This window comes from Eumetopias jubatus, unplaced genomic scaffold (assembly GCF_037043125.1).
Source record: "Eumetopias jubatus isolate StellerSeaLion01/CBP00866 unplaced genomic scaffold, mEumJub1_p1.0 scaffold_5, whole genome shotgun sequence".
Taxonomy (NCBI): domain Eukaryota; kingdom Metazoa; phylum Chordata; class Mammalia; order Carnivora; family Otariidae; genus Eumetopias; species Eumetopias jubatus.
The window spans coordinates 53,669,290-53,696,084 of NW_028274811.1; the positions used below are offsets into that span (position 1 = coordinate 53,669,290).

At 42.4% G+C, this 26,795-nt stretch overlaps 1 protein-coding gene across 1 annotated transcript in view; it reads left to right on the plus strand.

The window, feature by feature from the left end:
- Positions 1-4,241: 4,241 nt before the first annotated feature.
- The window catches only part of MAP1B (microtubule associated protein 1B), a 90,033-nt gene continuing 67,479 nt past the window's right edge, over positions 4,242-26,795 (plus strand). The window contains exons 1-2 of the mRNA XM_028089639.2: positions 4,242-4,425; positions 12,264-12,365. Coding sequence (XP_027945440.1) covers positions 4,242-4,425; positions 12,264-12,365 — 286 coding nt within the window. The remainder of the gene's footprint in view (positions 4,426-12,263; positions 12,366-26,795) is intronic.

Genomic DNA, 26,795 nt, shown 5'->3' on the forward strand with positions numbered 1-26,795 from the left:
TATATCCTATCCATATACACACATATATCCTATCCATATACACACATATATCCTATCCATATACACACATATATCCTATCCATATACACACATATATCCTATCCATATACACACATATATCCTATCCATATACACACATATATCCTATCCATATACACACATATATCCTATCCATATACACACATATATCCTATCCATATACACACATATATCCTATCCATATACACACATATATCCTATCTATATATATATGTGTGTGTGTGTATATATATATATCCTATCTCTCTCTCTCTCTATATATATATATACATATACCTACTGCCTTTTTAAAATAGAAGGCTAATTTGCAACGACGTGGTTGGAACTAGAGGGAATTATGCTAAGCGAAATAAGTCAATCAGAGAAAGAGAAGTATATGATCTCACCGATATGAGGAATTCTTAATCTCAGGAAACAAACTGAGGGTTGCTGGAGTGGTGGGGGGTGGGAGGGATGGGGTGGCTGGGTGATGGACACTGGGGAGGGTATGTGCTATGGTGAGCGCTGTGAATTGTGTAAGACTGATGAATCACAGTCCTGTACCTCTGAAACAAATAATACATTATATGTTAGAAAAAAAAAAGAAGATAGTAGGAAGGGAAAAATGAAGGGGGGGGAATCGGAGGGGGAGATGAACCGTGAGAGACTATGGACTCTGAGAAACAAACTGAGGGTTCTAGAGGGGAGAGGGGTGGGGGGGATGGGTTAGCCCGGTGATGGGTATTAAGGAGGGCACGTTTTGCATGGAGCGCTGGGTGTTATAGGCAAACAATGAATCATGGGACACTACATCAAAAACTAATGATTTAATGTATGGTGATTAACATAACATAATAAAATAAAATTTAAAAAAAGTTAAAAAAATAAAATAGAAGGCTAAACCTGGACAAAAGAGTTAGAGAGGGAAGGGGGAGGAGAAAGAGAGGCTAAAGTTGTCTGCATACAAATTGTTTTCTACATTTGATTTTGGGACCAAATATTTTACATAGATATAAATCAAAATTAAGTGAAAAAAAATCAATCCTAAAAACCAAAACCAAAATGAAACAGATGAACCGAATTATGTATTGAGTTAGTGGCATAATCATAAAAATGAATTAATTGAAGTGACTTTAAAGCTGCAGCCCTTTGGGATCTATCTAATAACAAAGAGAATTGAAAAAAAAATCCTAAAGTGATTTTTACATTTTTATTGTTATTCTGAGTATTATGTATGAATGACTTCAGAAACCGATTTCTAACCTGCACACTCCTACGTCTCATGATGATAGAAGGTTGGATTATGGTGCTGATAGTAATCCAACTAAGTAATCCAAGATTGAAGAGATACTTAGATAAAACTGACCAGACTTCATGCTCAGTTGTCCATGGGACTAAGGGCCTGGGAGGAGTCTAAGACGCTTTTGAGGTTTCTGGCTGGCATCATAAGATAGATGGTGATACTGTTCGCTTAACTAGAAGTGAGAGGATCAAGTTTGGGGCGCAAAGGTGATTTTGGTTTGGAGCATGTTGAGTCCCAGGTCTCTTTGGGACATCCAGGTGACATCAGGTGGCAGCAGGCAACACGGGCTCTCTTCTGTTAGTTTTCCCCTTCTACCTCCTTAGCACAATTTTTGGTTTTTTTGAGATGGGGATGGGTGGGGACTACTTTTCTAGTTTGTAGTGTCACTTAATATTCTATTCTTGTTTCAGAGATCTTGGTAGTCATGCCCAACTTGATGTCATCTGCACATTTTGTAAGAATGTTTTTATTCCATTGTCCAGCAAACTGGGACAAAACAGGTGTATTCATTAACCACACCTTGAGTGCTTATTATTCCAATCACTGTATTAGGTACTTACACTGTCTACCGTTTACACCTTTCTTACAGAGTTACTCACACTTTTATAAAGATATTATTCTCTCCAGTATACTAACAAAGAGACTGAAGATCAAGAAGAATTAAGTGGCTTGCCCAGAGTTACAAAGCTGTACAGTAGCAGTCAGCATCTCTAGTCTGTTTTCTGTCATTATGTCTCCGTTTTTCAAAGTCTGGGTGATGACTTAGGTGCTTTGTGGTCATGGCATTTAATTGCACTGACTCACACAGTAAGAAAGCTCCTGTGTTATTTTCATCCAACCTTCTGATATGGAGAACAACTCAGTCTGGAGGTAGTGTGTCTTAACCCCTCTCTAACACTTGCTAATCTCAGTTTTTATCTAGAGAGCTTACCCCTGAGGGTCAGAGTCTTGAGCAAATAACAGTGTAGAGCAGGAGTTTAATTACATTATCTTTTTTTCATTATGTTTATCTTAGGGATATGTTCTATTTATAAGTGATATTAGTGTTTCCATTTGTACAGCAGTAAAAAATTTCATTGAAAATAAACCTAAATAAAAGAAACAGAGCTAAAGAAAATTACATAAATAAAAGTAATGGTGGTTCAATACATGACAGTGGGTTCCAATGGCTGACCTCTGGAAAACAATGCTCCTTACAAAACCTCCTCCCTCAATTATGGGTTGCTGCTGGCCTTACCTCTCTAACAGAAATTGAAGGTCTTCTCTTGACCAAGAAGGGATCTGTTACCATTTCACTTGGGAATTCTTTGTCACTGTTCACTGGTGAATGTGGCTCACCATTGAGCTTGTCCCAGACCTCAACTGCTGTGGGCCAGATGGTATCTTATTCCCCACTGATCAGACTGGCAATGTAGGAAGGAATCATGGTTTTTGGCTGCCCACTGTGTCTCCCATGCCAGAGTTTCAGGAAAGAGCTAAGAGGAAAGTGTGTATCACCAATAAATCATGGTAGTTAATAGGTAAGACAATGGGCTAATTTGGAAATCTTAGCCTCTCCAGGTGATTTTTTTTTTTTACTAACATTCATTCTAGTATTAAAACTATATTGACTAGTCTAATTTCCATCCAGTCCTCTTTTTTAAGTTTCTAATCCTGCAGTCTTTTATAATAGTACCATGTTTGTACATTTTGTTCCTTCTTCACCATCACAACCCCTTCCTGGGACAGAAGCTATATTCAGAAGATCTGTGAGAAATGGTTGTAGATGGGCTGCCTTTAAACATTTTTATGTGTTCTAAACACAAAGGCAATAAAAATTCCCAATGCCACATATATTTTTAAAGATATCATTGTCACATGAAATAATTTTGCTTGTGTGTCCCCCAGGGAACTGAAAAGTACATTATAGTCACTGTAATCCTGCTGGGAGAGAGACAGTATCTTCTATTTATTCTTTGTTATGCCTGATACTATCTGTTCAGCATATTATTAAGAAAAGAAATCTGTATCTAGAAAAATGCATCTGTATTCCTCTCATTTCCCATGAGCACCACAAAGCCAGTATTTTTTTTTTTTTAACCATTGGGACTTGCAGAGTAGGGTCCAATGCCTGAACAATATTAGGGTTAGGTTTTGCATTTTTGATGTATTAAGTGAAGGTGGAAAATACTGGTAAATATGTCTTCTTAAGTCCACAAGGTCAAAGAAAAGACAGGTTCCATCTTCCTGGGCGGGGTACCGCCAGCACTACACCCGCTGTGCTATCTATCACAGCACCTGAGAATCTAGTTTCATCACAGGCGGGACACGAGGCAGAGGCCTGACTTGTGCACCTCGTACAAGGTAAATATCCCCACTGTAATAATGGAAACCCATCCCATGCTCCTGCACAAGCCGGGTGAGTGTATGCAGCCGGCAGTGGGTGTGTGGGGGGTGTAGGTGGGTAGTGTTTTCCCCCTTCGCGGCTGCAGCGGGGGCCCTTAGGGTCCCCCAGGCCCTTGACTCTCGGCCCTGCCCTGACCATTGTCCGCACACCTCTTCCCTCCAGCTTCCGGGCCGCGGGCGAGATGATTTGCTGCAGATGACATCAGCCCTGGGCCAACGGCTGGAAGAGCGGAGGCAGCCACCGCGTGAGGATGTGCCGGGTGGTCCTTTCCTCCTCCTCTTCCTCCTCCTCCCGGCTCCCAGCCTAGTCTCCGTATAAAAGCGGCGCCGCCTCCCCGCCCTCTCACACTCCCCGCTCCTCTCCGCCGCTCGCTCTAGGAGAGGGCGGAGGGGGAGGCGGCGCGCAGCGCCAGGAGGAGGGGGGACGCAGGGGGCGGAGCCGAGACAGCACCTTCGGAGATAATCCTTTCTACTGCCGCAGAAGAGACGAGCGGCGGGACCCAGACACTTCGCCGAGGCACAGCGGGCCGGCAGGATGGCGACCGTGGTGGTGGAAGCCGCCGAGCCGGAGCCGTCCGGCAGCATCGCCAACCCGGCGGCGTCCACCTCGCCTAGCCTGTCGCATCGCTTCCTCGACAGCAAGTTCTACCTGCTGGTGGTCGTCGGCGAAATCGTGACCGAGGAGCACCTACGGCGCGCCATCGGCAACATCGAACTCGGTAAGAGGCCCTGAGTCCCCAGGGGACGCGCTCGAGGAGACGGGCAAACGCGACCCCACCCAGGGCGCGACGGCCACCCTACTTCTCAGGCGCGCCCCGCACCCGCACCTCTCCCCGCCACCCCCCGCACTCAGTCCGGATTCTTTTTTGGGCTAATTTCGGAGAATAATGCGAGTTGTTAGATTTGAGACCCAGTGGGAGAGTCTCTCCTAACCTTGAGGGCTCTGTCATCAGGCTGGGTCTGCAGATCCGAACTGGCCACCGCCTCCCCTGCTAAATGAAATGCAGGTGTCGGAGGAGCAGAGGCCCAAACCGCAGGGAGCAAAAGGGGCGGGGGGGGGGGCTTGATGCCAACACTGCTTTTAGTCCTCTCCTGTCCCCCGCAAAATACTGGGACTCCCCTCTCCCCCTCGCCGGCAGACCATGTGCCAGTGCCCGCGTGGGAATCATCTTCACCGCAGTCACCTCAGCCCCCGAGAAATGCCTTTTCTGGCTTAAAACCTCCCGATTTGGTCTTTCCTCGCAATGACTAGGCTAGTCCTGGGGCCACGCCCGCTTCCCCCCCCCCCCACCTCCACCCGGGACGCAGGGATGGAGAACCGCCTGCGCTTGGTTCCCAGACGGCGCCCGCCTCGCTACCGCCCCTGGGACCCTGGTTGCAGCTTTCAGAAAGGACAATGGGACCCCAAGTTGTGGGGTGGAGCTTCTTCTTTCAAAAGTCTCAGCCTCGGTAGTGATGGCTTAGGGGGAAGAGGGCTGGGGCGGGGGGGTGTCGGCGGGTAGGGCCAGCGCCTCGCCCGGTGCGCGCACTAGGAGCGCGCTCTGCAGAGGCCGAATAGCGGTTCGCCCAGAACCCTGGGCGGGGCCGTGAGGGCCCGGCAGGCTCAGCCTCAGGCGCGCGACCGACCCGCCCCCCAGCCCCACCCGGGTTGCCGCAGTGCCCCCATCCGCTCGCCACACCTGCCCCCCGCACTGCGGCGCCCCCATCGGGCGCGGTCGGCCGGGCGTGCGCTCCGCCCGGGCCTCGGGCTTGGTGCTGCATACCCCCACTTCTCCCTCGGCCCGGCTTTGTTGCGCTCGAAGCCCCCCGAGTGGGCAGCTCTGGTCTCTGCCTTTGCCTTCACCCCTGGCGTGCCAGACCTCCCCTCGCCCCTGACAGAGGTCGCCAGGTCCCTCCGCAGCCCCAGCCCGCACTCTATTCTCTTGGGGTGGTGCTGAAACGTTTCTGCCTGGAGACACCGGCTGGTGGGCGTGGTGCAGTCCGCACTGCGGTCTCTACGGCAGCCCGGGGCGGACAAAGGGCGTTCACGCAGCCCTCGTTCCCCGCTCCCGGCACCCCCCACCCCCATAAAAGATGAAAGGAAAACCTTATTTTCGATGAAAAAAATTAAAGCTTGTTTTCCGACTCTGCATTTGGAAACGGCCGCTTGTCCCCAGAACAAAAGGCTGCAGGGTGGGGACTGGAGTTGCAGACCTGGTTCTTTTGTTTAACTTTAAAGCACTGATTTTCCCTTTCAGCTTAAAAAAAAAAAGAAAAAGAAAAAAAGCAGCATGGAGTCGTGTAATTTTGTTCGAAAAAAATTCAAGAATAAGATTTCAATAGCGAAATGCCTTATTTGAGCATCTCAAAAACCCTTCATTTTCAAACTATAGGCCTTTAATGTGGTCCCTTCTTAGTTTGCACATTTTCTCCTTGGAAAATTTCACCCGTACTGACTTTGGGTGTGGCTGCTATATGAATCAATGATTTTGGATTAAAAACAATTATTGTCAGCACCGTTGCCGGGCAATAATAATACATTAGGAGGTGCTTTGCTATCTATAAGATTTTCAGAACCACCCGATGTGGTGCCCATTTTAGAGATGGGGGCCCAGAGAGGCAGGAAGGATAGGGGACCCGCTCAAGGTCACGTCACTCCTCAGTGACAGAAGTGCCAGCACTGCACCGGTACCGGTTTTCTCTGTCATGATGTTAGTGCAGAGCAGACAAACATCAGAGGAAGATCAAACAGGGCAGTTTTCAGAGCTTGCCTTTGTATAGCCACCCACTTGTGGGCAGCGCCCTGTGCAGGGAGGTGGCTCAGCAATCACCTTCCTACCGTAATTATCTTCTTGCTTTGTTACTGTGTTGATCATCCTTTCAGTACCCCATTCCTCAGGGGGTTTATTCAGTCTGCTTCTGTTTGAGGGAAAAAATAGATGCATCCAGGTAGTGCTATGAAGTGCCCTGTCTTTACACCTTTTCACACTATTAGCGTGCAGGAATAAAATGCAGGTTTATCTTTCTGACGTTAATTTTTTTAATTTATTGAAGTAATATATAGAGAGGAAAAGGCACAAATCACAGATGAGGAGCTCAGTGAATTTTCACAAAATGAACACACCTGTGTTACCTAGATCAAGAAACAGGCATTGCTGGGATCCCGGAAGCCCCCCTATGTTCCCTTTTCAATCACTGTGCCTTCCTGATTTTTAATTCTCTAATTTGGTCAGGTTTTTGCACAAAACTCCAAAATTGCTGTATTGAGCCCATTAACAATCAATCAAGTGAGGGAGCAGAGCCATTTCCTCACGCCCAGTAACAGATGCTGCTTTTCCTCTGGAGATTGCTCTCCTGGGTCCCGGGGTCTCAGATGCAGCTCAAGCTACGGGCGGGGCCTTCCAGTACTAAGCGAAATTGCTCCCCTAGCTCTTCAGAGTCTGAGATGACTTAGCAACAGGGTAGGCTGGCTCTGTTTCCCTGTGCCTGACACACTCGCCGCGGCCTCAGCCTGCAGGTCCCAGCTGGGCGTCCTCCAGAGGTCACTCTGAGACCACTGCTATTGTTGCTGGGGCCTGCAGGCCTCCTTGTGGGCCAGAGTTGTGTGGAGCAAGATGGAGATGCTCCGGGGGATTCGGCTCCCCATGAGGGCTGCAGGCTGGGAATGCAGTGCATCTTTTGTTAGGCTTCCTTCCTGTTTCCCCTCCCATTTTGACTGATGTTCTGTGGGTTTGGAGACCCTGGTGACTTGGAATTTTGCCATCTGATTACTGAGGGTTCTTTGGGAAGCCTAGAAAATAAACCTGTAGGAAGATGGTGGTAATGCAATAAATCGACAGGCCTGAAACATCCCCATGTGGATGCTTCGTAAAGCTTTTTGAAACCACAGAAGAGAGATGGTTCTTCATTTTCTCAACTGTATTATTCAAAATGTGCAATGTGAGGTTTGCTCATATCTTCTCAAGTTTGAAACAATCGTCTTCCCTTGGGCTGGTCTAGCTTTATTTTGTGAGGTATGCAGCACTTTATGCCAAACCACTGTCGTTACCACCAAATGCCACTCCTTGGCACCTCTTTCGCCCTCTTCCTAATTAGCCCCCAACTTAGACTTAATAGCCATCTCCATTTTTAGCAGAGCCTCCACTCCAGTTTATTTTAGGACATTGACTACATATATCCATGGCTTGCAGACTGAATTCTAGAGCCTTATGAAAGTTTTCATTGCTTTATTTTATTGCTTTATAGGAATTAAGACATATAAAGAATAGTGTCAGTTTGACATTTTCAGTTGCTGGTAAAGAGTGTAACTTTTCTCAGGTTAACGTTGGGAATCAACAAGATTTGTTTATAAAAAGATAGGTATGTGTAACATCTACTGCCCTGGATTTTGAAATATAAGTTTAGCTGATTACATTGTAACCTTCTGATGTTACTTTATTGATTGTCTTCAGTTCAAGATGGTCAAGAGAATTAAGAACCCAGGAAAGATCTGGGCTTTAATTTTCATTTTATTTTAACAGGAAAAAAACCAACACATGGTGAAGGTTAGAAGAAGTGTTGGAGAGCGTTATATATGTTATGTTCATCTTTATACTTTTCAAAGTCAAAAGGCAGATGGATTTCTGCTTGTACTGCTTAATTGGTATTATCTGGTAAGGGTTCTTTGATCCATGCTGAAATCCAAGCCAGTCCCCAAATGTAAGGTCATTAAATTGATGATTCATTCTTAATCTTCTCTAAAGGCTTCCTTTTTAAATAAGTTCTAACTTTTAGACCAATAATAATTATAAATCACTTCTTTTGTTTGTTTCCAATGTGGGAAGCTATCAAAACATCTAAATTATTTATCATCAGTGCTTTGAAATGATGAACTCTATGTAAGGTGTTGCCTGCATTGCATATATGTTATGAACATCGAGTTGTTGGCTCAAAGAAAAAAAAGCCAGTTGAAAGTTTGGTCAAGGGAAAAAATAGGAAAACTTTGAGAAGTAAACCTTGAATTTAGCTCTTTTTTTGTTTTAATTCTGTTTCTTTAGTTTATGATTCTAATCTGCCTCCTGATCACTTTTTTAGCATAGTTTTACAGATCAAATCTTACAGTTCATAGGTTAACCATTTAGGTACTAGCAAAAAATATCCCAAAGCCTATGGATCAGAGGGATTTTTTAAAAAGTTCATAGGGAAAAAAAAGTCAAGTTTCAAAGGCCCAAATAACTGTCAGGTAGAACCCATGTGCCATTTCAACATGTAATGAATGATCATTTTCCTGGTTTTTCCAATTTATTGTCTCTTTTAGGAATATAGATTTTAGTCTTTAAATGGGAGGTGCTTTTTAAAAATTGTTGGTTTTATTAAATAACCATGCAAAATGCTTGCATAATTGGTAGGCTTGGCAAGATATAACCTGTATAAAGTAAGGGAAAGTGGCTCTTCATTGTTCACCCTGACTTGTCCTGTAATGAACACCCCCCCCGCCACACACACACACACACACACACACACACACACACGCAAGCTTTTCATTTCTTCCTTTTCCATCTGTAAACTTTAGGTGCACTTTAGCCTCCCTTTTGTGCCTTGCTTTCCCCTGGATTCAGAGAACTGAGATAAAAAGATCTTTGTTACCCTCAGTCCCCTTGGCTGGAGGACTGGCCTTCAGACAGTGGTGGTTCTACCGCTGGGCACCAGCCCCAGATTAGGTGGGAGAATTCTCAGGATGCCTAGCCATAAGTCAGTTCCCAGGGGTGACAGGTGTCCTCTGGGCCTAGAAATTTAATAAATGGAGGTTGACCTTCAGTTGGTAGAGTTGTTCTATTCTGCCCTGACGTAGGTAAGCCAGTAACGGGCACAGTCTTCATGGAGTGCTGGAGAAGCAAAGGCTCAGGAAAGAGAGTGTGGCAAGAGCCAAAGATATTTTTCTGTCCTATAAGCTTTAGAGGGCCTACTGTTGGCTTCCTGTTAGGCACAGAGGGAAGATATATAAACCTACTAAATGCAATAGGAGCCTTCATTGAGAAATAGTATTTCTCTTTACTGTATCATCCAGTAGAAGGTACAAAGTATATTATTTCTAAAATTGGTATAGAAAGTGGCCTCATTCCAAAATTTTCCTTTCCAACTAAAATAACCAGTAAGTCCTTTGTAACCTTTATTTTATAAGTGGTAGTAGTAAATTATGCATTGTTAAGACATAATTTGGCTGGAAATTGCTCCTTTGAAAAGAGAACCCTAAATTTTTAGTTTCATTGGCAGTAAAAAATCTGAGATGTATTATTTTTATCGGCCTTTTACTAGTGTAATTTAAAAATCAATTTCTAGGTGGTTTTTCTGTTTTGTGCTTTTTCCCTTGTTAAATTACAAATCATACAGCCAGGAGTTTATGAAATATAAAGCAAACATTTAATTGCATGTGTCATGACAAGTTAATTGAAGTCGAGGGGAAAATGGCAAACAATAATATAAGAGCAAGTCTACATATAACCCTAGATGAAGTCTTTCAAATGATGGAGCAATTTGGACATAACGTAGAACAAAGGCAGAAAAATCGTATGAATTTAATTTAAATACATATGTCTCATTATTAACTTAGTGAGCCAATTTGACAAGCCAGGAGATAAAGTGGCGCTCAGACCTGGCGCACAGAGAATCCAGTTAACAATTACCAATTAAGCAGCTCAGACAGGAGCTTGAACGTTTTTCATACTAGCCCAGTATATAGTGTATACGTTGAAGTAAAATATTCTAATGAATTCAGAACTCTCAACCTGTCAAGCTTCCTGTGAAACAAAAAGAACCCATTTATCATTTCTGCACTAAAAAGATCTGCAAAATCTCAACATGCCTTTCTTGTTAAAATTTAAATACTCCATTAGCACAAACGCAAGCTGAGGCTGTTGCTGTTTCCAGAGAGACCCATAAAATTCTCCTTTATAATTTAGTGTCTCTTTAGGAATGTTAACTCTTCCACACCTGAATTCTTCCCATGGATTGCATGATCAGTTTCTGTCTCTATTTGGTGGACATGCATCTATTTGAAAATATTCCTCACAGTTGAAAGGTGTTTGGTGTATAATCTGAAGATAGCCTAGATGTGCAGTCAACTGAGTTTCCAGAATCTTTGTGTAATACATTTTATACATATACAAGACACACATATACATATATATACACACACACATGTAAAAGCATACACACACGCGTATCTTGTTTCTTTGCAAGATAAGAAGACTGAACAAGATATAAATGGGGGTAAATACAGACAGGCATTAAGGATTTATGGGTGTGTTTAAATAATGCACTGCCATTTATACTCCCAAGTCTGTTTGAATGACTAATGACCGGCAAAAGTGATTAAATGACCCTGTGTTTATTTAGAGATAGTTTGTCTGCTATATTTTACCTGGAGGTTCAAGCCCCTGCTCTTAGTAGGTATGCAATAAATGGCTGTTGTTGCAATTGAGGATGCTCCATGCAGCGGTACAATCATGGATACTGCCTAAGGGCTCTACCATGAGCTACCTATTTGGGAAAGTATAAAAATACATAAAAAATACATTAGAAAATACTACATAATACATAAAAAATAATACATTAAAAAAACACGTTCCAGAGTTTTGTGGTTTCCTAGTTTTCCCTGGCTTGCTCCCCAGTTCTCCCTTCTTCCATGTCCTCCGGGGTCCCTCTGGCCATCTCCTGTAGAAGGACAGGGGGAGAAGGAGATGAGGGAGGTAGGGTATCCAAGTTCCTTCCACCCCAGCCTAGTGAATGGAAGGAAGCCTGAATGTGTGTGGGAAGAGACAGTTCGTGGCCCCTGGCTCTGTAGAATTTTTTTTAAAGTGTAAAATGTTGCCACATTTTTTGCCTCTGGATAAGAAAATTGAGTACAACTAACAATTGTGAATGAAAGAACTACCTGCCAAGCTAGTCAGGTAAAATAAATGAAGGGGCGGACAGAGAGGGCAAGTCTTTAAGATTGAGATCCAGTCTTCTTATCAAAGATCGCGCACATTTTGGATTGGTATCTGGGAGTTGAGAAACCCAGGTCAAAAATGGGATGGGTAAAGAAAAGAAACCCATGTGTGCGCACAAAATGCATGTGCACACTGCAAACACTACCATTTTGAAAACAAAAGCCTGGATTTGAATGCCAGCCCCCCCACCCTCACTCTCCATTTCCTTGCCACCTACGAGTGGACCCTGCGAAGCCTAGAGATGATCTGGTGGCCTCCTCACTGCTATAGAACTTAACCATCTTCCTGTCCTTTCTACTCCTTCCCTAGAGTAAAGCCTGTCATTTTCCTAATAACTGTTTTCTTTACTCTCCCAGAAAAGCTGCATTGACATTTTATGAGGGGCAGAAGTTCAGTCCACACCGCTTGTTATCCCTCTTTTGTGGCCTGGTAGGGAGACCTCCCCAGCCCTCGCATTTTGTGGGCATCCCCTGCTAGCTGCCAAGCTCTTCAGAAAAGAAGTTTCCACATCCTCCCTTAAAGCCTGAGAAATGTCACAATGATGTTTTGCAAACCACTCTGAAATGACTAACTGGAACTCTGTCAATTCTCCTCCTTTCCCTCCTTAGGAATCCGATCATGGGACACCAACCTGATTGAATGCAACCTGGACCAAGAACTGAAACTTTTTGTGTCTCGACACTCTGCTAGATTCTCTCCTGAAGTGCCAGGTGAGGCTGTGGTTCAGTGTTAGTCAGCCTAGACTTTGAAAGGACCGGGGAACAGGCCAATGACCAGAAAGCTTTGCCCAGGGCATCAAAAAGACTTTCCTCTTACTGCTAAAGGTTTCTTTATATTTGTTATTATTAACTAGGTTAGCCAGAAGCAACCTTTTAAGAAAGCCAATTCTAAGTTATCACTGTGTGAGTTATCTATTTTGTGGATTCTTAGTGAAAAGTTTTAAAGTTCTGGGATCTATCTATCTATCTATCTATCTATCTCATCATTTCATCATTGCGTTGTCACCCACTTTTCTTGGTGTGGGTAAAAGAGTCTGAAATTCCAAACTGCTATTAAAATAGCCTTTTTTTCAGAGACGAAAAAGAATACTGCAGAGTAAAGGTAAGGATACAAAAATTAGGTTACATGTGGAGATGCTACCAGTAGCCAGCCACCTCAGTAGGGTGGTACTCTGACCTCTGTCTCTAGGCCTGGGGATGAACGGAGAATGGCCCACCTTACCTTCCTCTTGTGAGCAGTGATCCACAGTTCTCCCTCTTGGTCACCTTTGAGGATTATGAGCAGAGGTGCTGGCCCATAAAGACTCCCAACCTGTGTTTCTCAAAAGCTCTGCCATTGATCTATCACAGACAGCCGTCTTGCATTTTATTTCTTGGATCTCACTTAAATTTTTATGTGAAATAGAGAAAGCTCTTTTCTGTCTACATGATTCTGTTGTATGATTGCTAATTTTATTGGCATTGGTATAAAATCAGGATGGTGTTCTGCCTGTTTTTGATTGATTACATCATATTCCCTTAACCTTCTACATACTGAGATTTGAAACCACTTATCGAATGTCATGGCTTCATGAATCACACTCGGCTGCAGCAATCTGCCCGTGGGACTACCCTAGTTCTTCTTTTTGAGTTTGATGTTAGAATGAAATCCCATACATTTCAGTTGTCCGAATGAATTGTTGCTTTCAAGCACAGAATTGAGTAAATGTGCTAAGAAAAACGTAGAAGAAACTGGTTCGTTAAAAGTTAACTTGCTGCAAAGCCACGTGAAAAATCAGCTTTTAAGCAACTTTGCTTTGAGGAAAAAAAAATGATCCAGAGACTATCAGACAGCACATGACTTGATGAAGTAAAGGTACAGTATATGGTTGCTTCTTGCGTTATTGTGTTGTGTTTTTATGTCTTGCACATCTCTATAACTTTTAAAAACATCTCACAAAAATAGGGGCACCTGGGTGGTTCAGACATTAAGCATCTGCTTTCGGCTCAGGTCAGGACCCCGGGGTCCTGGGATCAAGCCCCGCACCGGGCTCCCTGCTCCGCGGGAAGCCTGCTTCTCCCTCTCCCACTCCCCCTGCTTGTGTTCCCTCTCTCGCTGTGTCTCTCTCTGTCAAATAAATAAATAAATAAGATCTTAAAAAAAAAAAACTCACAAAAATTAAAAAAAGAGAAGTACCCTTTTCCAACAAGTATGTTTTGAAATGGAAAAGGCAAGTTTTTATCGTTTCTCTGTGGATTGTTCTGGCTTTCTTACTAAGAATGTTTGTAAAACTACCTTTTTTTTTTTTAAACAAGTCATGTGATTCCTATTGTGTTCATTCATCCTTGGATTGACTTGGCAAAATGACAGCTGTGTATTGCAAAATGAAAGGCTTGCAAGAACTGCTGAAGAATTTACCATTTCTGGACCAAAGACCTAAAATTACTCTTGTGGACTCAGAAGGTCAGGTCCTCCCAACCACCACTTTAGCCCAGGGTACCTTGTTTTCCCTCCTTTTGCTGCTCTTTCCTGTTACCCACCTAGCTGTGTATCAGTGCTGGGCTAGCCTCCTGTTACCCACCTAGCTGTGTATCAGTGCTGGGCTAGCCACTATGTCTAGAGATGGGCCTCTGGACATGCAGCAGTCCTACCATTCTTGCTGACTTGGGCAGGGTGTGTGTTAGGACCTTCCCTTTTAAGCCTAAGAGCTCACTGTGCAGGGCCGGGCCTCCCCGCTGAGGACTGAACATCTAGAACCAAGCCATGGGAGTATAGCCCTTGTGTGGGGAGCACTCAGAGTGGCATGAAGGTTTTTAACCAAGACTACAGTAGATGAGGGAAGCACAGGTCAGATTCAGTTTCAGGTAAGTAAGTGGGTTTTGGAGAAAAGAGATGTCATGTTAGAAGACATGGATGCAGAACGGGGGTGAGTGGACATTGCAGGCTGTTCACTGGATTAGACCCAAAGAAACCTTTAGCTTTTCCTGAACAAACAGGCCTAGATTTTAGGGGAAATTGGAAGTCTGTTTTTAAGTGGGTCCAAGTCTAATGGTCTCCCTCACCCCCTGAAATTCTGTAGGAACTAGTGTCTGTACCTTAGGCCCCTAAAGTGGAGCCAGCTGAATCTCTACATTGAGAGTTTCAAGATTCTAAGTTAACCTAGAGGCAAGGAGCAAGGTGAAGGATGGATTCCTTAAACACATAAAGCCATTCAGCCAGTCAGTTAGGAAATAATTAAATAGCACCTATACTGTGCCAGGCACTAAGGGGTGAGGGTCTGTGAGCACACAGTGATGAACAAAACCCACATGGTCACTGTTTTTCTTGGGAGAGAGGGGGCATCCAGCAGTCACATGTGGACTAGCATAAAGTCCTGCATCCAGTCCGAACAGTTTGTGTTTCGTTGGGTTTTTTAGGCCAGCAGAGTTACAGTCAAATATTCATTGTCTTCCCTGACACAAAGAGATTAGGAGCTAGGGTTGCTCTTTTTTTTTTTTTTTTTTTAAGATTTTACTTATTTATTTGACACAGAGAGAGAGAGAGAGCACAAGCAGGGGGAGCAGCAGGCAGAGGGAGAAGCAGGCTCCCTGCTGAGCAGGGAGCCCGATGCGGGACTCAATCCCAGGACCCTGGGATCATGATCTGAGCTGAAGGCAGACGCTTAACCGGCTGAGCCACCCAGGCACCCCTAGGGTTGCTCTCTCATCTGTTTTTCGTTCATGTTATTATTCCTTTGTTGTTGTTTTTAAGCACTAGAGATCACTTATCAAACACTGGTGGTAGCCTCCCAGGCAGCTGACAGATCATGCGGGTGGCACCAGCTCCTGTATGTCTGATACTAGTTTACCTCTTGTATTAATTTTTAAAGATGATTGTGAGATTCAGTTGGCTATTTCTTCAGGATTGCAGGTCTCATTCAAGCCCACTCTGGAAGATTTAGTCATCTTGAACAAAAATATCCTTTGAGCAGGAAGCTGGAACAGGAGTGCTTTCTCTGTACAAGATGGGGGTTGGATTGTATGAATGGTGAGGTGGTGGTTCCCCAAGTTCCCCGGAACTGAGTCCTGGGATCACTAAGCCTCCCCAGCTCTGGCATACTATAAGTTTTGGAACGATCAGTCGTCCAGGCCATCTTTTACTCTCTGGAACCTATTGCAGCATTGACTTGCCTAAAGATCACTCAGCAAACACCTGCTTTGAGCCCAGAGCTGGTCTGCTGTTTTGCCCTGTTGTAAAACCATTCTTGGCCACATCTAAGTTGGGGTCCAGCAAGACTAGTTATCTTGAGAGAAGAGGTTAGGTACTCCATCATGAATCCTCTCCAGTCTTTTACTCAAGGGAAGTCCAATAATTGAGTCTTTTCAAAATAAAGCCATCATCTTGTTTCCTTATATTTATGAATTCCAGTACTATCAAAAGTCTTTATATATTATAGCATGTGTTTTGTACCTTAATCATGTTGGCTGAGAATCATTTTTGTAAGTCTCACCATAAGAGTAGAGCTAGGCTTACCATGCTGTATAGCACTTATTTCATTCTCTATTCTTATTTGCTTTTTTCCCCTAATGTAACTTTAAATCTTTTATTATAACAATAGAGGAGGATATCTCCTAGGGGTTCTAAGAAGCACCCCATGATTATCTGTGCTAGGCATCATTTCAAAACATCAAACAAGTACAAATCAATCTCAGAGCAAGGGGCAGCAGAGTGAAAATTAATTTCAGTTTTCTTTTTTCCATCATTTGCCACTTCTATCTGCCTATTAAACTAATTTTAAAAATTTGATAACCCAAATCCTCCCCACCAATATAGCATAACGATTAAGAGTGGGTATTCTGGAGCTAACCTACCTGAGTTTTGATCCTAGCTGACATTATTGGCTATAGGATGTTGGGCAAGTTACTTAATCATTCTATGCCTCAGTTTTAGTGTCTGTAAAATAGGGACAGACACTTCTACCTCATAGAACTTTCGTGAGGGTCAAATGAGTGAATGCGTGTAAAGATCTTCAAATAGTGCTTTGTCACGTGGTAAAACAGTAAATGTAAGTTAGTGTTCCAAGTGTCTCTTTCGTTGGAAATGTATTTGAGTTGGGTATTTGCTGATTATTATTATTATCTGGGGGGCTTTAGATATTGGCTGGCTTCCTTTTTGTAATAATACTAAAATTTGTATCAAAGATGTTTTTCAGAGAAACAATTGCCCCAGTATTATCAGAAGACACATAGCTGCCGGTTGTGGGTAGGGGGCAGCAACACTGTATGAGTTTAGGAAGGTCCTTTGAGCATGAGAGCAAAAAGGAGGCAATGTGTTAAGGTGCTGGCATAGCAGAACCTTTGGGCAGCGCTGGAGACCGTTTGTAAAATGGTCCTGTTGGTGCCCGTGCCAAGATGATGATGTCAGTGAGGATGCTAGCATGCTTTCTCACTGTGATAATCCATCCCTGGGTAACTTCTGCCCCTCCATTCAAGTACTTGGTTCTCTCTCCAGTATACAAGTGGCCATAGACCTTGCCAATTTTAAGAAGCCAAGATTTCTGGTGGATTATTTTCTTAGTCAGTGGAATCAATAGTAAGACTTGGCATATTTACATTTTGTCAATAATTTTGTAATTTAGGAATTATCACACTCACGAAGATCTTTGTGCAATGTGATTTGTTTTGTAATGTGTCTACGGGTGATTCTGCTTAAGAACCCATGCCTTTTCTCTGGAAGATACACAAACCACGGCTGAGGATCCTTGGATTTGTGTGGCATGACTGCTAAAAATATCTGGCCTCTAGATTGGTTTTTGATGGAGAATTAAAATCAAGCCTTTTGAATTTAAGTCATATGAATCCTCTACTCCCTCTGACATCAATGAGGCAAGGTTTTACAATATTTGCCAGTAGAATGATAAGAAAATGCTGACGTGCTCTTAGAAGAGGTCTAAGAATATTTTTAGTTGCCTTCTCTGTCAGTCTAGACTTGTATGTTTAGTCTGTCGTACAGAATTATAGCTTAATTGTATGTGCCTAGAATACGTCAACTGCTCTATGACAGTGAGTAATGAATGTGTTTTCAGCCCCATTCCCAATCTTAAAACAATAAAGCACACAAATACACGTTTAGTTGCGTGCAGGAGGTTGACTTAACCCTCACGCAACCTGTGATTTCATACGGAAGGCAAATACTTGATCTTCCTTTTCTCTCTCTGTCTCTGGCTCTGTCTCTCTCTCCCACGTTGCACATGCATATGTACAGACGCTCGCCCACATGCCCACAGGGCTCATCTTTTCTCATTGCACCACATCCAAGGTTACAGGAGGAACCCTGGTAGAAGAAAACCACAAACACAGTGCCTTATTCTGTGGAAGCAACCAGACCTCTGTTTAACATCCATTGAGGTCAATGTGTGTGCCTGGGAAGGGAACTGCCATTTTCATGCAAACCACTGGCCTTTCTCCCACTTGCCCCCTGCCCTCAGCTTTCCCACCCGGTTGTGGTTGGCTGGTGGAGAATTGGCAGCCCCTCCCGCTCCACTGCTCCCATTCATACGTTGCAGCCTGAACATGGAGCTTGGAATGGCCTGGTCACCCCCACCTGCATTTAGTTGAAACAGTGAAAGGACCAAGCTTTCTGTGGTGAAGAACCAGAATTTTGTAGTGTATGCAATACAAGGCGTAACTCCTGCAAGGTTTATATTTTGGTCACACACTAGTGTGATTTTTTTTTTATTCTGGTGTAGGTGTGGCCAACGGAGAGGAATAACATGGTGTTTCATTGCCATGTTCATGTGCCTTCATTCCTCAGGGTTGTTAATGATGGCTCATTCAGACCACCCTGGAAATACCTATTCATCTCACTTTTTTTTTCCTAGAGTAAAAAGAGTGTTTTAGTCTGCTGGCTGTAATGGTTCTGAAGCCATTCCTAATGGGCACTGTGAAACCACTCAGCACAGATACACTCAGGCAGGAAGGTGGCAGAAAAGTGGCTCCCCGGGCCCAGTAGCCATTTTGGGGTATGTTAATAACCCCGCCATTAAATCCAACTAAGTGGATTTCAGAACAGCTGTTAACATGGCCAACCAAGGACAGCCTCTCATGCTGAATGTTAGTGCTTTTGTCTTCATTTCCAGAGAACAAAGAAAGCCCATGGTTTTTTGCTGGTAGAGATTTATTGTTGTTGTTTTGTTTGTTTTTCTTTTTAAAGCAGCAACATCAGCAAACCATCAAGCAACTCCAGCAAGTCCCTTTGCTTTTTCTTGCCTTGCATGCTGGAAATAAGGATGAAAGATGAGGAATAAAGTATAAACTAATAGATTGCTTTAAATAAATGGCAAGTAGTATTTTTTAGTGCTTATTATTAGGCAAGGAATTGTTCAGGGATGTATGGAAGAATGAGGTATCCCACTGTTGACGGTTTACTTGGGAAAATAAATCATTCACAGCTTTAAAAAACACTAACAAAGAGTATTTTCTTAATTTACAAAGTGCGTAAAAGAGAGAGAGAGGGAGGGAGGGAGAAAGAAGCAGATTTACTCAAATCCTTATAGAAGATAAGGGGTAAGAATGGAGATCATAACAAGCATTGCATTTTGATTGTTCAAGGGCAGATTTAGTCATAATGACAAAGGTTACCCAGGTACCAGCACCGCCTCCCCCAGCCACAACCCAGGGCTAATTAAACGCTACCTAGGCAACCATCAAGTATCCTCAAACATCATACTCCCGGGCTTACGCCTTTTGTTTTCTCTCTGTGGTCTAAGGGTAATTTCTATTGCGTGTGAAGTCAGATTTCCATGGTCCTAGAGAAATGTGAGAAAGTGAGAAGCGCCCCTGGGGAAGCACAATTAAAAATGGCCCATAGGCACTGCGGAAATTAACATAAACACAAGACAAAAATAATGTTGTTTTTATAAAGTATTCCAACCTATGTTAAAGACCTGCCTACAGTGAGGACTGCTGAGAGGTCGGCTGACGGAAAATGCACCAAGAGGCCACACATGATTTAAACATAAAATTGCCTAATTAAAAATAAACACTACAAGCCTAGGGCAAGCGGTGTTTTATTGGATGTGTCTCCTCTCTGCCGTTGTACCACACCTCATTTTAAAGACTCCCACTGAGGTTGCCTCTAAGAATTGCCCTGTGGGGTTAATTTCCTTGAGGGCTCAGATAAAATATGAACTACCCAAAGACTGCGTCCGTTTGGCAAGTTCTCCGAACCTGCCCTTTATCAGCAGGTTGGCATTGGAGGCCGTCAGTAGATGAGCCACAATTGAGCATTTTGGACCCAATTCATGGATTCTTTGTTTGCATGTCACAGGGATAGTCTGGGGAAGGAACTGCTGCTCCCCAGAGGGACCCCTCTTTTCTAGTGTACTTTGCCCCAAGCACACTGCTCCATACAGACGTTGCTTTTTGGTTCCTGAAATGGCAGTCAATGGAAATGTCACATTTGGGGAAGTTAACTTGAGAGCAATAAAGCTGAAGATGGAATGAATTTTGTAGCCCAGGCCAACAACATGCTCTTGGTGCAGAGCTCCTCAGCCATTTTGAGCATTGTGTTTTGCCTTCTAAACTCTCCTGGGGTTTGACGTCTATAAAAGACCAGGGAAACGTGAAAACTGCTTGCTGGAACGCCTCCCTTTTTAATGTTTGTGACCAAGCATGAGAAGGCTGTGGGAAGGGAAGGAGGCGGGGAGGGATTCCTTATCATATACTGATCCATCGGAAAGAAGATGATCTTTTCACAGTATATGATACATCTTTTTTAGAAGGTGCCCTATTATGAGCCAGTCTCTCATTACATATTTATGTAACTAGTTCCTGCAGCAAGACACTGTTTCATTTCCTGGCTCTGCAGTCCATAAGAAGATGTGTATATAATCCTGGCCTGAGAGTTATTTACAATTGAATGTGGAAATAAGATAACTAACAGAAGTGAGTGTATAGTATGTGTCAAATGGGAATTTTGCGGGAGGATCCTTCTGTAAATTGTTTGTTCAGGCTATTTTAAAAAGTACACATGCATAAAAATATGCACCAAAATTGTACTAACATGTACAAATTGAGGCATAAATACAACAGATCTAAGGTACTGGTTTCTCTTTGTGACCACGGAATTTTGGATCCAAACTGAATTAATTATTCCCTAGTATGGAGCTACATGTTAAGTTAAGCCCTTTATGAAAAGACTGCATTGCCCTTTTAAGGATTCACCCCCTCGGAAAGCATGTGAGAACAAAGCTGCTGAACTCAATGTACAGGCTTGATTTCATCTTTGGGTGCTGAAAAATTGTCCATTGGTAGACTCTGAAGACACTTGGGAGAGATCGTGAAAGGGAAAGATTTTGTGAAAATAAATCTGCAGTAAGTGGTTCAGTGCCCCGAGGCTAAGATGGGCACTTTGGAGATGGAAAGCACCTGATTCAGTTGTTCCTATATCCAGAGAAGCAGTGAGGGAATGTCTGTTGGGAGCTGCTTCCCAGGTCTCTCCCCTGTCCGGAGAGTTCTCGGAGCCTGACCTCATGCTGCAGCTCTGGGGCACCTGAAACGATTGTTGCCCATGTAGCCCCCTGAAAAGTTGCTGGGAGGCCTTCCCTCTTTTGCAACATAAAGGGGTTAGACTAGATGAGGGTATCTGGAATTTCGTTCTGCCAGCTGATAGTTCTATAAAACAAGAGATGGTCAGTGGAGAAGTCCACGGTGAAGTAAGTCTGGGAACTATGGCACATGAGATCTTATTTTTGAGCAGCCATAAAATGTAACTGCATGTAAATAAGCTTGTTTAATTTTGTATAACCATACGTTTCCTTAACATATTTGACTAGTCACTTTGACCATCACTCTTTCCCAGGGATCTAGATTTCTATAGAACACGGTTTGAGAGAGGATGGACTAAGCGATCTCTGAGTCCCTTCCAGTTTTTTATATTCCATGTTTCCCTTCCATTTTTTTTATATTCCATGTTTCCTTGAATTTTTACTAAATTGTCTCGTCACTGACATGTAGAGGAGAATTTGTCCTATTCCCTGTGTAGTTTAAAATGGTTTTTAATCCAGCTTTTAAAATATCAATGAAAGAATTTAGTTTAGAAAATCTGTCTGTCCCATCTGCTAGGATTAGTTTTAGGGGGAGATGCACAGCGTTGTGACACTTAGGCTGATTTCCCAGGGGGAATTCTTGGCCCTTGGCTTTTCCCATCTGTCTTTACCTTGCAGACAAACCAAACAAGACAAAACTTAATCATGTTTGCACAATGCCAAACACCTGCATGGAAAGTATTTCAAAAGTCAAATTCATGAGTGTTTTATCTACATAATGCCAAACAGGAAATAGCTACATTTTTTTCCATTAAAATTAGAATTTCCACATTGATGTTTTGTACTGCATTAAGCCTTAGATTAGCTACTTACTCACAGATCTTTGGAAGGAGGCTAAAGATTGAACCTCATGAGTTCATCTGTCGGTTGAGTGTGTTAAAAGTGCCAGGGATGTCATTTGTTACGGACAATTGAGAATGGCCTGCATTTTAATAAGCATGATCAGCTATGCATATCTTGTTATGTGAACCACCAATTAGCACAATGTAATCTAACAAGTCACTGCATGTAGATAGAAATGCCCTTGGGAAGCAAAGCTCAAACCAAATCATTACTGACAGTGTACAACTTGCATGCAGGTAATCATTGTCAGAAAGCCATGATTATACAGAAGGAAAAGTGATTTTTATGGTAATTCATCATATGATTGACTGTTGGTATCTAATACCTTTAAGGTAACATTTTCAATTTGTCTTATTTCTAATATGGTCATGTTTGCAAAGAAAGTTTAATTCACTCACCAGAACCTACTAATATTTTTACAGCAAACCTTACAGAGTTTTCTAAAACCTAAATGAAATAAAAAATATACAACAACATTCATGATATTCTCTTTGTGGATGAGAAGAATGGTGGTTTGGTTCATCAAATATTCTTGTTAATAGAGGGTTGCCAATAATTCCTTGGGTGATTATTATCTTTTTAAGTTTTGGAATCCAGAATCCAGTAATACAGTCCTTTCTGTTATATGAACACCTCAAATTTATCTAGAATGTACTTAGAATTTCTAAACCAAATTTATATGAGAGCCCAGGATATACTTAAACTAGAGAACATCCCCTAGAAATCTGTTATTCATTTTTCCTCCAAAATAGAGTGGTATTTTCAAAGGTAGCTTTTAAAAAAAGTCATTGCACTCATTGGGCAGATATTGGCATTGTATTTTTTTTATTATTATGTTATGTTAATCACCATACATTACATCATTAGTTTTTGATGTAGCGCTCCATGATTCATTGTTTGCGTATAACACCCAGTGCTCCATGCAGAATGTGCCCTCTTTAATAGGCATCACCAGGCTAACCCATCCCCCACCCCCCTCCCCTCTAGAACCCTCAGTTTGTTTCTCAGAGTGACATTGGCATTGTATTGAAGCACAGCCAAGAGAGACTCACTCCCACAAAAGAATACACTTTGCCCCCTCCATGGAACCCAACCACAGAATAATCTAACTGAGCCTTTCTTGGATAATTCAGGAAGAAAGTCCTCTGTGCCTCAGGTCCTCATTTGAATACTAGTGGTAACTACACTGTCCATGTGGGGGGTTGCTGTTTAGAAGTGAGTTCTTACTACTGAAACATTAATGAACAAACCGTTTATATTGAGTTGGCCAGATGGTCACATCCATATAGGTATGATTTTATTTCTGTAGAAAACAACAGGTATCCCTGGCTGTTATATTGCTTTAGAAAAAGAGTCATTGGCTCTGGATATCATAAAAAGGACCCGGAACTGTCTCTGTAGAGAAACAGACCACGGCATTTTTCTAGGTAGCTTTAAGAAAAATCTCAGTTTGCTACGTATGCATTAGCCTGCTGCATTTACATTGTCCTGTTTTATGTACAACTGGTGCACCCCACTCCTAAGTCCCAACCATTTCTCCTTCCTACTTCCTCAATCTCTTGTACATGAACACTTAAGTTTTTTAAAGAGATAATTGTCTTCTCCATTGCACCATCTCCCTCCTGATGAGCTAATGAACACAAAAACCCAACCAAGTGGTGGGAAAAATGAGAAGTGAGATAATTTTTAAAGGCTTATTGCCTGTGCTTTCAGATTGTCCAGAATAGCTGTAGATCTTAGGAGTAGGTTGTATGGCTAAAATTATGTGGACATTTGCATGCACATATGTAATTACATGTGTGTATGTGTATGTGAATGCTTTTGCTTTTATATTATTTCAAAAACATCATTTCCTTTTAAAGAAGGCTTAGATCATCCAAGTCAATATCTGTTGATGAGAAAGGGATATTTCATGTGGGTTCACCTCCTGTCCTTCCATTGCTTTCTCTGGATCACTCATGCCTTTTCCCCCACTTCATGTCACCTTTTTCCCTCCGGTTTCTCTTCTCTTCTTCTTCCCCTTTTCCCTAGTTTTTGCTCTGCACTCTAATTACAGCCGCCTTTGCTACAAATAATGGTGGTTTGGGTTATTATAAAACATCTAGGGAGATAGTTGTCTGCTTTTTAAAAGGAGCATTGCATTATCTATTACACATATTATTATTCTGTGCCTTATTTTTGTTTTATTATTTTATACATAGAACAGAGACTCTTTGGAGCCTTTGGAATAACATTCCAGCATATAAATATGCGGGAAATAATTTGGCAAATTGACTCACTCCGAGGTTATTTAGAAATATGATTCCATCATCAGATAGAAATTTTTGTTGCTGGAATCTTTTAGCCAGCAAATGGATTTTCTATGCTTGGTAAGCAGACTCATCAAAAATATGACATTAGTTATCTGCCTATCCCCCCTCTCAAGTTACAATTTACAACTTAAAAGGAAGGAAAAGAAAAAAACAACCAAACAAAAACTTACTTTGAGTAGGTCTGAGAGTGGAAAACATTGAGACCAAAGAGCTTGAATCAGGTAACCATAGGGCTAGATATTTTAATCTTTCAGGACTGTACTTTCCAGAAATGACTTTTTCCCAATCGCAATTGAATGATACGAGGAATGCGACTATCTCTTAACCACAGAACTAAGGAGGCCTTAGGCTAATGCCCCTTGGTAAAGAGCCTTAGAATAGTGCCTGGCATATAGTACTGGCTTAGAACTCGTATGACAGGGCACCTGGGTGGCTCAGATGGTTAAGCGTCTGCCTTCGGCTCAGGTTGTGATCCCAGGGTCCTGGGATCGAGTCCCGCATCACGCTCCCTGCCCCTTGGGAGCCTGCTTCTCCCTCTGCCTCTCTCTCTCTCTCTCTCTCTCTCTCTCTGTCTCTCATGAATAAATAAATAAAATCTTTAAAACAAACAAACAAACAAAAAAAGAACTCGTATGACAACGAATGATGAGGTGTTACGGGTTTGAGAAACTATAATTAGCTCCTTGGTTTGAAAAATAAGCTGCATAAGAAGTCTGAAAATTTGCACTGATTCTTTATATTGCAAACAATTTCTTTATTATGGATTTCCTTTAAACATTGAGGTGTGGCAAAATATTTATTTACAAACTATCAATTACTTTCAAAGTCTTGGCAACCTAGAAGCTCTGGTTAAGAGCCAGTGTCTTGAGAAACAATGGACAGAAACTTTGGAAGGTTGGGGTGGAGGGTAGAAAATCTAAGTTCTAATCCCACTTCTGCTGCTAAGTAGATATAGGCTCCTCTGGACAAATTACTTAGCATTTATGAATTTAAGTTTTATTATCTCTGTCTCTTTTATATTATATTTAATTTTCTGTGATAGAATATTAAACTATCGTGAAAAAAGCCATTCAAGTACTTAAAGAATGGCTTGTATGTCAAGTTGGTAAGCATAGCTAATGTGTAAAGCCAGGATGTGTTATTTGTATAAAGTTCTTTGGAATTCTTAAGATACAGTAACTAGCTTGGCTGAACAGTGAGTGAAAACATGTACACTCAGTCTGTTCTTTCTACAAATATATATTCCTTGTTTCATGGGATCGATCTGGTACGGCATCAAATAAGCAAACTAAATATATCCACAGTTCCTACTTGGTCTTCCACGGAGCTCACAGTCAAGGTAAGGAGGTAGACATTAATCAAATAGTCATACAGATATGTATCACAATCTGTGTTAAGTACCAGGGAAGAGAATACAGTGCTATATAAAGATGTAAAAGAGGAAACTGACCTAGTAAGGGAAAAGTGAGAGGCCTTTGGAGTTGAGATTTGTGATGGATGCTTTTTATTTTTTATGTAAGACATTGTACACTGTATTTATGTTTCCCTTTTAATGCAACATTAGCAATTCTGCCTAGTGTTATGGGTTCTAGAGTGTACCGATATTTCTTGAATTTCACAGAGATCAATGCGGGGTTACATTAGTGTATTTCTTAGGAAACAGGAACAATTACATAGATGTGATTTAAAAAGATTTCTCTGAAGATACGAACATTCTTGTAAAGATTCCACCACTTTGCCCCCTGAAGGGAGAATGAAAGTAAAAGAGGACTATCTGAATATTCACTGGCCTCTTAAAAGCATGGGACTAATTACAAATAGGCCACCCTGCAAAAATCCTGATGATAGAGAAGCAAGGCAACCAGAATTGCTGGATCAGAATTTGAAGGTTTGTGTTGTGACCAGTTATGGTTCCTGAGTCCCTCTGGAGCGTACCTTAGGTACATGATGCTTAGAGGTTCCATACCTTCTTCCCAGCATCTTCCGGATGCCTACTTCAGGGATACTTGGTGACTGTCAAGGCTCTGTAGCCAACTACCTTGTACTGATGTTTCCTTTATTCAGAAAATTTATAAACAGCTTCTCGCATCACATCTCTGATCATTTGTCATTTACCTTCTGGTTTAAGCATCTACTTTTCTTCCATGGCAATTGGTATCTCTTGGTCCTACTTGAGGATATATCTAACATCTTGACTTTTGTATATAAAAATATTTATCCTGTAGGGGCGCCTGGGTGGCTCAGTTGGTTAAGCGACTGCCTTCGGCTCAGGTCATGATCCTGGAGCCCCGGGATCGAGTCCCACATCGGGCTCCCTGCTCGGCGGGGAGTCTGCTTCTCCCTCTGACCTTCCCCCCTCTCATGCTCTCTCTCTCTCTCTCTAATAAAATAAATAAATAAAAATCTTTAAAAATATATAT